The sequence below is a fragment of the Myxocyprinus asiaticus genome, chromosome 13, assembly GCF_019703515.2.
Source record: "Myxocyprinus asiaticus isolate MX2 ecotype Aquarium Trade chromosome 13, UBuf_Myxa_2, whole genome shotgun sequence".
Lineage (NCBI taxonomy): Eukaryota > Metazoa > Chordata > Actinopteri > Cypriniformes > Catostomidae > Myxocyprinus > Myxocyprinus asiaticus.
Genome location: NC_059356.1, coordinates 39,118,285 through 39,130,781, shown reverse-complemented (window position 1 = coordinate 39,130,781; position 12,497 = coordinate 39,118,285). Strand labels below are relative to the sequence as shown.

Sequence of the window (12,497 nt, the reverse complement as noted above, 5' to 3'; positions counted from 1 at the left end):
AGCAGGGTTTTTCTTTGTATCCCGAACAATTCTTCTGGCAGTTGTGGCTGAAACCTTTCTTGGTCTACCTGACCTTGGCTTGGTATCAAGAGATCCCCAAAATTTCCACTTTTTATTAAGTGATTGAACAGTACTGACTGGCATTTTCAAGGCTTGGAAATCTTTTTATATCCTTTTCCATCTTTATAAAGTTCCATTACCTTGTTACACAGGTCTTTTGACAGTTCTTTTCTGCTCCCCATGGCTCAGTATCTAGCCTGCTCAGTGCATCCATGTGAGAGCTAACAATCTCATTGACTATTTATACACAGGCACTAATTGCAATTTAAAAAGCCACAGGTGTGGGAAATTAACCTTTAATTGCCATTTAAACCTGTGTGTGTCACCTTGTGTGTCTGTAACAAGGCCAAACATTTGAGGGTATGTAAACTTTTGATAAGGGCCATTTGGGTGATTTCTGTTACCATTATGATTTAAAAGGAGCCAAACAACTATTTGATAATAAATGGCTTCATATGATCACTATCCTTAAATAAAAGACAGTTTTTTTGCATGATCAGTCATATTTTCAAAATCAATGCCAAAATTTCACAATTTCTGTCAGGGTATGCAAACTTTTGAGCACAATTGTATAAACAATAAATGAAATACATACACCACAGGATTTGATGGGCGAAAGCAGTTTGGTGCCTTGCTCGCCTTCCTCTTCTCTCTCTTCTGAGGACATTTTTAGGATCACTTCACCCTCTAGTGCTCCCTTGTACTTAGTTCCTTGTTCTTTTTCATCATACCTGCAGCAATGTTTTGCTCATGTGTCTCTTTTTTTATCAAACATAAGTCTTATTCTAAAACTGCTGGCTGAGTGCTTTGATTTTATGCATTCACATTTAGGAATCAAGTAGGATTGCTGATCTAAGAACTATTAACAATATATAAGTTATATGAAATCGTCAAACTAGTTCCTAGATCACCTTTAAAGACACTTTAAATACAGACTGGCAATATCAAGAGTGTTTATGTAGAACCAAATTTGCCCCTTTTGGCAATGACCTCAGGTACGATGTAATTACATCATGAGCTGCATTTTTTTTAATCAAACGATTTTCAAATCAGTCAGAATCACAGTTGTTATAAATGTCAATATTCAACATTCATATTTGTTCCGAAGAAGTGTCATTTAGTAAAATCCAATTGAAAGGTTGAATTGACGGTAAGGGAAAACTTTGGGAGTAAAACTTTAAGGGGCTCACTTGTCAATTTTTCAGTCCGGAGCCCTGGATTTAATCGCAGTTACACTAAATAATAAAAGTTATGGAAAACAGAGCACATGAATGTACTTTAGTCTGCTGATCAAGGAACAGTTTTTTGTTGATGGACAACACTATGAATCTGAAGGAAATCAATTATAGAGCAGAACTCTTACTTTGAGACAGATGAGAAGTACAGATCCTCATCTATTTTCATGTGTCTGAAGCCTGGCTCATCCCTTCTCCCAATAGTCTCTCTGACATGAGTGTTTAGACGATTTCGTTTTTCTCATGTCTATTATATTATTTCTCCTTTCATATCCTCCCCCTTTTCAAAACTTGCATTGACCCCAACCCATTTTGTTTTGTTTACCCATAACCTGCTGTGAATTATCTGGCCTCCATGCTGTAGAGGGAGAAGGGGAAGGAAGCAGAGCCACAGGCCGCTAAAGCTTCCTCTAATGGGGATGCTGTTCAATCAAATGATGGCGACATGCCCTTTGAGCTTCCCTCCTCTGAAGGGATCAGTCTGGTTAAGTCAGAGGGCCAGAGTAAGTATATAACTGGAATTGTGAATCATGTGTCAATTTAAATTATCTCTCCATTACTTACAGTATATAGGCATATTTTTTCAATACCAAATGTAATGTATTTCTGTGCACTAGTTTTGTTTGTTTGTTTCTTCAAGCCGTGCTAGCTATGGCTATTTTCCAACCTGGTCTCTTAGTGAAAACATGACTCTATCTACATTTTTGCATAACTTGTTATGCGTGTCTCCAGGTACAATTCCCTGCAGTTTCTAGGAGAAATGAACAATAGAGGCGCTACAACAACTGTGTGTTTTATTCACTTTCACTCAAATAATGACTTTAATGGCTGATTATGACTTTATAAATACCTATTTTTCTCTCTATTGCTCAGATCCTGTTATTTTATGATATCGACACACTTTTACTCAAACGCATCTTCTGAAAAGTGATATATTTTAAAACTGCGGTTCAAGTCCATCCATGAACTCAAGCTGACACATGACAGAACAGTCATAGAAGTGACATGAAATTATGGCGTTGCTTCAGAATATTTGCTTTTCATTTCGGTTCTACATTTTAAAACACTAATGGTTAGATTTAGGCATTGATAAGGTAAGAATGTCTTTTTTTAACATCTTATTTATATTTGAAAACACTAATGGTAGGGTTTAGGCATTGATTAGGTAAGGATGTATTTTTAATATCTCATTTTTATTTTAAAACACTATTGGTTAGGTTCAGGCAAACGTTTTAGGTTAGGGAGGTATGTTTTAAAAACATCTAACATTCACCTTTAAACCGTGTCTGAATACAACATCATTTTACTCACTTTTGGCACCCCCAGCTGGACATTTCACTGAAACCTGCAGCCAAACGTGTACTATAGCATATACATTTGAATTGCAAAAATTTTGTCAAAGTTGTAGGGGCAAAAAAAAAAAAAAAAATATATATATATATATATATATATATATATATATATATATATATATATATATATATATATGTGTGTGTGTGTGTGTGTGTGTGTGTGTGTGTGTGTGTGTGTGTGTGTGTTTAAGATACATTTTAGATAGTTCTTCTGTGCACTAGTAAGCACATAATTTCCATAAAGGTCCACTAGAGGGCACCCTTACAATATGGTCCACACAAGACCAAATAATAGACATTAAGGAAAAGTTAACCCCAACATGAACATTATGTCATTATTTATTCACCCTCTTGACTTTCCATACATGAATGGTCATATTTTTTTCTGTGGATCACAAAAGTAGAATGTTTGAAGAATTTTTTCGCAGCTGTTGTCAGAAAATATCAGACCGCTGGATGCTGTGATGAACTAATCAGAAGTTAGGACTCCTGGGCTATGTAATAATTGCATGTCTTTGTATAGCAAGAGCTGCATTAAGATTCTCCAAAATAAATTTCTATTGTGCTCCACAGAAGAAAAAAAAAAAAAAAAAAAAACAATACTATATACAGGTTTGTAAAGAACAGTAGGATAGGTCAATAATGGATTTGTATTTTTTGTGGGGTGAAAAAGTCCTTTGAAATTCTGCATCTAATCTATAGTTATTCATATTAATTATCCAACTAAATAGAAATTCCATCCTTCCACCCTTTAGATTGAGAGCCACAAGCTAAATTTCCGAGAGCAAGCCAAAGCGCGCACTGACCACGGCGCTGAGATCGTGTACCAGTCCCCCAACATGGGCTCCACGGATGGATCGCCTCGCCGCCTCAGCAACGTGTCTTCCTCGGGCAGCATCAACATGACCGACTCACCACAACTGTCCACACTAGCTGACCAGGTGTCTGCCTCCCTCGCTAAACAAGGCCTGTAAGCTCCGCCCTCCCCCGCAAAGGTCAACTGAACAAAATGGGTCAGCGATTGACAAAAAAATTAAATAATAAAAGTTTAAAAATATCTCCTTCAGTACTTTCGGATTCTCCTAACTAAAGGTTATCCCAGCAGCTTGTCTGCTTATGAAATCATTTTTGCCTCCTGGTACCGAGGGACTCGTATTGTTTACATTATTGGCTTAGTATCCATCATAAAAACAAAAATGTAAAAATTTAAAAGGAGCTGGTGGTGTATTGATCCAAATGGTCATTTACAGCACTGAGTAGCCTTATTATTTTTTTCAATTGCCCTGAAAGAAAATGATATTTACTTTCAAAGCTGTGTTTGCTTTGTTGCCTTATTGTGAATGTTTTCTGTATTTTTATTTACCATATCTTTTGCACTCCTGTTTTAAAAGGCGTGTTACATGGTTTGGAAGGGTGCAGTTAATGATAATGGCTATGAATTTGTTAGTACAGGAACATTTTCAAATGCTCTCTTGTAAAAAATGAACTGACTCGGGCATTATATCATCAGGCTATTGTAAACACACAAATGTAAGATTGATAGAGGCCTGTTATTTAACACAAATGCATCAGTGGGCTCTTCAGACAAAGTGCATGCTACTGTTCTTTGATAGAATCAAAGATCAAATAAAATACATGCGTTTTACAGCATAAAGACAGTAAAGATCTGCTTTGATAAATAACTATTCAGATTGGTTCAGTCTGCTTCACCAAAAATCTGAAAATCTTGGTACTAATATTTGCCTGTTAGTTAATAAATTCAGGTTATAAAGCATATTTTCCAGGCCCATGATTTTCAGTCTTGCCACAATTTCACAGGTAGTTCCATTGCTAAATCAAATGCCTTTGCTTGGCCTCAATTGACTGTTTTGAAGTAGAAACCAGTGTCAATCAGTCAGATAACTGAAAACATGAATCGGTTTCCCTGCATAACAATCATTCAACCAATATCACTGGTACAGCACACAATTTTTTGCTTAGCTTGTTATAACCAAATGGTAATGATGTTTCTGATGGATTTCTGATTCTGCATAACATACAGTCCCAAAGAATGTGTGAATGGACCAATCAAATATCTGTAACATCATTTTGAGAAATCATATATTGAGAAGAGATGGCAGAAAAGTGCCTCCTAGAGTTGATCAGTACATTTCCAAAAACTGTCTGTGCTTTAGATATTCCCTTTGATCTAAAACAGATTCTATCATGCACAGCAGCGTAGAGCTGTAACATTTGGCGTGAAATATGACACTGGACATTTAATAGAGCAAAATCCCTCAGAACTAATGCCTTCAATATACTCATCAGTCCAAACCACAAAGCTAACACACTACACATTCCCTGCATGCAATAGACTTCACCATGGTTATGAATATAGTAACTCACCAAATCACTTTTCAACTGTTTAGAAAATGTCGTTTCCCTGACTTTTTGGAACATTTATCCTGAAAGAAATAATGATAAAGAAAGAACAAAGCTACCTGCAAAAATCCAGGTTTATGTTGCACTCTTTTTCCTAATAGTATTGTGTGGATGATGCAAAAGATGGACGAATGTGTTCAACCTAAAACTTTTTATTTCATATCCTTCAGTGCATTGCAGCTTTTTGCCCTTTTGAAAATGAATGCACAGACTGAACATGTGACTTTAAATGGGAGCTGCCTCTACTCAAATAACCCACATTACTCAAAATGTGTATATCTTGCATTTAAAAAAAAAAAAAACCATGTCATAGTCAGTGAAATTTGCATCCATTGATCAGAATCTACAATAACAGCAAAGGACTTGCCTAACACCAAATAGGTCTACTGTAAAGTCAACACTGTGGCGTCTTCTTTACAGCATGCTGCAACATAAACCTGAGCATTTAGACATGTGGGTTAAGATGAAGAATATACTTTCCAGATAAAAATGTTAAAAATGGCACTGGATGAGGGCTTTTGGCAATTCTACCCTTTTGCTGTATATCGAACTGTCCTATAATCTGTTAAAACCAGTTCAGAAAACCAGTTCTCCCTCTAGTTAATTTCCTGCTTCTGCTCCTTTCATTGCAGTTCTTCATTCTAGCTTGACAGTTGTGATTGTCCTTATCGTAATGTGTTTTATTAATAGGTTTACACTGATACTCCTTGCTGTAAACGTGAATTTGGAAATAAAGTCCATATTAAACTTCTCTCAGTCCCCTTTGTCTGTCTGTAAGTCTGTTTTACTTGTCTTGGGCAACTTTTTTTCCCTGACATTTACAGTCGAAAGGACATTGTGCTATCAACACTGGATGAATATTAAAAGGAATAGTTCCTTCTGGAGCAATCCTATTGATTTTGAGTGAGAAAATACCAAATTGAAACACCTTTTTCACTGTACTTTTTGCCAGTGCAGTCTCTAGGTACAATCATGATTTCAAGCTTGATTACACTTGGTAGTGCTTGCTGCATGCGCAGAGCTCTGGAGTGTAATCGAGCTTGAAATTGTGATCAAGCTTAGAGACTGCAATGGCAAAATGTACAGTGAAAAAGGAGTTATATTTTGGTCTATTTCCCAAAATCGATTAGATTGATTCAGAAGATATGGATTAAACCATTGGAGTCACATTTGTTACATTTATGCATTTTGCATATGCTTTTATCCAAAGTGACTCACAGTGCACTTATTACAGGGACAATCCCCCCTGGTGCAACCTGGAGTTAAATGCCTTGCTCAAGGACCCAATGGTGGTGGCTGTGGGGATTGAACCAGCAACCTTCTGTTTACCAGTTATGTGCTTTAGCCCACTATGCCGCCACCACTCCTTGCTGGGAAATGTAAATTTAGGAGTAGGCTTAAGGTTAGGGGTATGTGTAAGGTTTCTGTGGGTCTCCAAATAAATACAAAAACTCTATGAATGTGGCATGAGACTCTCGTGATACTTTCCCCAGCTGGACAGTTCCCTTCTTGACAATGTTTCTGTTTGTTCCTTTCTAATTATATAGCTTCCTCGTTGGAGCAAGTCGGTTCACTAGATCTTGGTAATGCCTCTTGAGCAGCTATTTCGAGTCATGCAAGTACAGCTACTACCTACTGAATGGGGAAAGACCAGGATTTTCCAAGACAATAAGACAAATCACCAATCAAATCTTGAAAAGTGCATCAAAAATATTCAGGCATAACTTCCCATTCAAAAGTTGCCATTTTGAGAGAAGCAATTTCTTCCATTTACTTTTCTTCAAGTGGTCTGTCTCCTCCTCATACTGTCTCTTATACCTTTTCCAAACATGGTCCTAGATCTGACAAGTACCTATAGTAATTATAAAGCAGATAAATTAGTAATCATGACCCTTCTGTTTGGAGCCCCTGAACATTTGTGTATTTTAAGTTAAAACTCGTAAACCATTTGATATGCGAGAGACAGTAAATAGAGGCTCCCTTGACTCAGCAGCACTTTGCCATTTTAATCAATGGTCCTACATAATGGCTGTAATCCTTAGTCATCCAAGCAGTTGCCTATAATGAATGAACTTACTTTATACAGTATATATGGAGGTGAAATAGGATGAGATGCTGATGGATACATTTAACTAGTACAATAGAGAGAGACAAGACGGGAGTACAATATAATTCACTTTTAATTTGAGAAGCACAAATGTTGCCTGTCTGTCAGATAGACCAATTATCCATAAACTTTTTTCTTTCTTTTCCTTTTTGCTTCTGCATAAAGAAAATGTTAAATATTTGGGTCTTCTCCCTAGACAATCAGGACAGCTACAGCCTGAACATCAAACACAGTAAAGAATCAAACAAGGTATGTACAAAATAAACTTTTTTTTGTTTGTTTGTTTTTTTTTGTACAAACTATTACATGCTAAAGGATATTACCAGACTCACCCAACCCTCATTCACCACATCAGAAATTCAAAGTATGAAAATAACTCACACGATACAATATTGGCTTTTGAAAGCTAGTCAAACCTTATGGTACAATGCATGATACAGTAAGTACACAGACCCCCACAGAAAGAGACATGAAACCATAATTATTGATATTAAGAATGAAAGGGGTGGCAGGTTTCTCAAAAGGAACGGGACAGCCGTGGATGGTCCCTTTCAATTTGCCACACAACCTTGAAATATGCGATTTACGACGCAATTAATTCTGTTAGGCTCCAGTGAGATAAAAGGAATATAAGGATTTTCTGGTTTACATGACATCCTTTAAACAAGATCAAATGGCTACAAGCTAGAATTGAATGACGACAGAGATACAGAGAAGCTACTTATAAAAATTGTAAGGTGTCTGCTATTAGTACATTCTTATTAGTTAAAATAACAGAGAGGAGTCGCAAGCAATGACTGGGGAACTAACAGAAACTGTCCCTTGTCATTACACAAAACGGGGCTGTGACTGACAGCAACTGATAATAAAGGAGCCAATGAATGAAACTTTGCCAAGTCCTTTCCTGTCGAAGTATCAAGCACACCAGCTAGCAGTATTACTCATCAAGATTGCATTTGATGGTCTTATGTATTGCAGAATGCGTTTCATCAACCAAGACACAGGAAGTTTAGATCTTACCAATCAATGGAAGAGCTCTTACATGGGGGTTGAAAAAAAAAAACAACAACAAACAGGGAAATGTGATAGATAAAAGGGCTGACAGAAACAGGGCTGACAAGGAAAAGATAACAGGGGTGACATGGAAACAGGTAAAACATTTGACGAGAAAACGGGAAACCGGGTTGACAAAGAAATCAGGGCTGACAAACAAGTTGACATGGAAACAAGTAACAGGATAAAAGATAACAGGGTTGAAAAGAAACCGGTAACAGATTTGACAGGGAAGTGGGTAACAGAGCTGACATGGAACAAGTAACCGAGTTGACAGGATGAAATGTGGCAGCTAATTTCAGTTTATACTGGAGTGACTGATTTATAAATAAGTGATTGCAAGATTTCCTGACAGCAATATAATTTGCAACTTGATTATGCATAGTTCTTACAACACTTTCAGATTGAAGATGCTAATAAGACTTCAAGTGCTTCAAAAGTCACATGACCACAAGCCCACATGAGAGAGGGCAATGTTATTAGTGCGAAGCAACCGAGTTGCATGGTGCTCTATGATTCTCTCAAGATTATCCATTTTTAACGGCCTGCACATGCATATATATCGGCACTGTATGTAGGGTCACTGGGAATAGAGTGGTGCAAAAGACCAATTAAGTGCTCTAATCAGAATGGGGTGTATGAGCAGTTCAATTTACCAGCTTTGTTGAAGGCACCTGCTCTCTGTCACTCTCTGATTGAAATGGGGCACACATAGACCTCTGTATACAAGGATAACACAAAAACTTTACCAGCAACCAACTAATGGGAAAAATAGACAATTGAAACCAATAACTGGGAATTATACTATTCCCAGGCATTACATGTGTGAAATTATCTTCAAAGTAATAAGGGAATGTAGAGTGTTAAAAAAAAAAAAAAGAAAAAAAAAATTAAGTGCTTTTACACAAAGTAAACAAAGATATCTTCTATCGTGCAGGTTTTTTGTAATCACTATTATTGCCTCTCTTCTTTACCTTTTCATCACTCCATTATAAACTGCAAGGCTGAACAAGTAATTTTAGGTGGGACATTGAAGAAATCTGGAAGGGTACCACACAATGCAAGCTAAACCCCTCAGTATGATAGCATTGCTCTTCTGCAATTAACGATACAACTCAGAGCTTCTTATTTTGGTTTAGCTTTCAAGCTAATCTCACTCTTTTTAATGTTTTATTCTCCTAAACATTTTTATATTCCAGTGGCCCAAAATAAAGAATGAATTAAAACAGGTCTCTATATATATCTCCATACAATTCACTAAAAACTGTGAAAGAATTTACTGATGTTTGAATATCAAACAACAGAGACTTTCATTCGTTTTGCTGGGTTTTCTTCCTTCTATGTTGCTGCTGTTTCAGGAGTTTCTAAAAGCTGGTGGGGTATGGGTGGAAAGATCAGTCTAGGCTTCATCGGTGAGTTGGTTTGGGTGGGTTGGTATGTTTCTGCTTGCCGCTGTCATCGGCTAAAGGAGATGAAGGGCCGGTATCAGACTCAGACTTTGACGATCTGCAGCCGGATATGCGCCGCATGGTCCGACAGGACCTGTCGCTAGCCGGGCTTGGATGGGTTTTGGACTCCTGCAGTGGGTCCACATCCAGCGGAAAGGTCCGGCGTTCCCATGGCTGCACCGGCTGGGGAATCCATAGGGGAAAAAGACAGATACAGTGAACATCTGCATGCAGAATTCAGGGCACAGAATCAGAGTATGTAAAAAAAATGGTAGTGTGACCGAGTAGTGAAAGAAAACCTTCCTTTAAAACAGAACAATATAATTCTAGCTAATATATAGTCTAGACAAATGCACAATGATGCTTCTACATCAGAAGCCTACCATCTCCTCAAAGGTATCTGGGGTGGAGCAACGTGTGTCTTCATTGGACAGCAGGCGGTAAGAGTCTCTGGAGCCTGGCGTGTGCAGGCCAGACAGCATCAGCATTTCTGGGCTGACAGGGCTGGAGGGAGATGCTACAGAACTGTATTCCTGCAGCAGGTGGAAATGTGCCGTGTCTGGGGATGAGGGCTGTGGCGTGGAGGGGTTTGTGCCACCCATCAATGGGGTCGTCCGGCCGTCCACAGATTTGTATGATCTGACAATAACAAGGGCAGATATATTTATACACTATAATATAATAGTTTAAAGGTGAAATATGTCATTTCTGCACCACTAGCTTCACCAAACGAAATAGCAAAAATGACTGTTATTAACGGTTCATGTGATAACTTGCATTTACTGGTGATTTTCACTGAAAATGACTTCAATTTTGGGTTGTTGCTCATCAAAACCTTTAGTATGCCATCAGAAGACTTACAATATGATGCACAAGCTGCATGGATAGCTTTTTAAAGCTTGAAAGTGGGTCACTATCAGCAGCCATTGTATTGAGAAGGCCAATATATTCATCCATTTTTTTTTCTTTCTGTGCTATTTTAATTTTTGGGTCATATATTCATTTAACACAGAAAAAATTACACATCACATTTATATGATAAGGAGTGAACAGTTTGGTGTTATTTTCACAGCAACTATTTTCCTCTCGCCTTTCTCGCATCTGAAGCTGGCAGTTTTCTTTTCACACGTCTGCTGCTCTTCACAAAATGGATTAACTCACCCAAAAACTCATCGACTGCCTACATGCAGACTGTCGCAAAGCTGTTAAACACACTAATCCCTCAAAAAGGGCAGTGAATGAGAGTGTTGTGTTCCCCCACCTGCTGCCCCTTCTCTTTGCGATGGCACTGGCAGTCCATCTCCAGCGAGAACGCTCCTGCTCCTCACACGGAAGGTGAAGCTGAGAGAATGTGACATCAGAGAGATCCTCAACCTGAGCGACAGAGATGGAGAGGCTTAACTAAACGTACACACTGAAAAGTAGAGCATTACAATCTAGGAACTCAAGGACTGTGGCAGTGCTTAAAAACTTAAGGCCCGGGTATACTTCATTTTTCAGCATTCTGAATCGGACCATGTTGCCTTTCAAAATATACAGTTTTGACTGCGAGCAAAATCAAACGTGTTAGACACGTGCACTACAACTGCCGAGAAAATCTTTGCCACACACAGACATTACGCTCAGACTGTGCTAATGATGAAATTTGCATCATGCATACTGTGCGTGGAGCACAGGGTTCACACAAATTTTGAGCAATACATTTCTATTACTTTTACAGTTGTTCATGATTTTTGGTCAAGGATTTTAAAAATGTCGTAGAGATTGCGCTCACAAAGAGCAATTTCATGTCAACGAAATATTGTTTAATGTGGCAAAATTAGAAAAATTTTAAATTCACTATGGGAATTTCAATGACTTTTTCAGGCCCAGAAATGCCAATTTTTTAATTCCCTGATATTTCCTAGTTTTCTATGACTGTGGGAACCCTGACAGCAATTTTGCGTATCAAGGGTGCATTCGAACACATCTATGATGCTTAAATTGAAAATCTGCATGTGCCTATGAAGCTTGAAAATGCTGACTACACAGGCAGCTCACTATGTCTTGAAACAATGCCAGTAAATAGGTCACAAGTAATGATTACAGGCCATACCTTCACTGCATCATCCTCTTCCGCTATTGGTTTTGCGAAAACGTCCACTTCTCTCCAACTATAATTAAAAAAGTGAAAAATCTTCAACACATCAAATTGCAAATTTATTTTAATTCATGTGGCAACTGAAGCCATGTTTGCCCACAGGCATGTGGTAAACATTAATAAAGTGTTTTAGTGTCTCTAACCTTGGGGTAAGGATCTCTTTGTACTGTAGTTTCTCCACTCGGGTGGTGGCAGCCACTGACATGGGGATGACTATGTTATTGATGTCAAAGGGGCTCTCTCCTCTCCGCCGACGAATAGTCTAAAGGAGTCACAAAAAGACATAATCAGTAAATTGCCCTCACATGTATACAAAAGAACATATATGATCTGTCAAGACTGTCTTACTGAAGCACTGCTGTTGAGGTGGAGGGGCGTGGAGCTCTCAGAGATTGATGGCTGTCTCATCAGTGGGCTGTGGCTGGGTGTATTCAGAGCGGAGAGGGATGGATAGGGACTTCCCATCTCCATATACAACTTGGGAGCATCTAGACACAAACAGAAAGAAACAGAGGCAGCGTTAAAGGGATCGTTCATTTAAAAATAAACTGTCATTATTTACTCATCCACATGTCATTCCAAACCCCTGAAAACAAAACGAGATGTTTGGTAGAGTGTTAAGTATATTTATGGATATATACTTTCATTGTATGGAAAAAAATGAATGGCGACTGAGGCTAA

The 12,497-nt window shown here is 38.1% G+C and overlaps 2 protein-coding genes across 13 annotated transcripts in view; one reads left to right on the top strand and one right to left on the bottom strand.

Annotated features, from left to right (window-relative positions):
• Positions 1–5,819, top strand: part of LOC127450517 (microtubule-associated protein tau-like) — a 61,009-nt gene extending 55,190 nt beyond the window's left edge. For 7 of the 8 annotated variants that reach the window (XM_051714727.1, XM_051714726.1, XM_051714723.1 and 4 more), the window contains one exon: positions 3,403–5,819. In XM_051714727.1, the coding sequence (XP_051570687.1) occupies positions 3,403–3,621 (219 nt within the window). In that variant the 3' untranslated portion in view covers positions 3,622–5,819. Of the gene's footprint in view, positions 1–1,659; positions 1,799–3,402 lie in introns of all 8 variants that reach the window. The other variant, XM_051714725.1, reaches the window with a different exon arrangement.
• Positions 5,820–7,230: 1,411 nt separating this feature from the next.
• LOC127450513 (KAT8 regulatory NSL complex subunit 1-like) overlaps positions 7,231–12,497 on the bottom strand; it is a 91,817-nt gene continuing 86,550 nt past the window's right edge. For 4 of the 5 annotated variants that reach the window (XM_051714705.1, XM_051714707.1, XM_051714704.1 and 1 more), the window contains 6 exons: positions 12,165–12,304; positions 11,960–12,078; positions 11,772–11,829; positions 10,938–11,050; positions 10,061–10,315; positions 7,231–9,869 (listed from right to left, as the gene is read on the bottom strand). In XM_051714705.1, coding sequence (XP_051570665.1) covers positions 9,635–9,869; positions 10,061–10,315; positions 10,938–11,050; positions 11,772–11,829; positions 11,960–12,078; positions 12,165–12,304 — 920 coding nt within the window. In that variant the 3' untranslated portion in view covers positions 7,231–9,634. Of the gene's footprint in view, positions 9,870–10,059; positions 10,316–10,937; positions 11,051–11,771; positions 11,830–11,959; positions 12,079–12,164; positions 12,305–12,497 lie in introns of all 5 variants that reach the window. The other variant, XM_051714708.1, reaches the window with a different exon arrangement.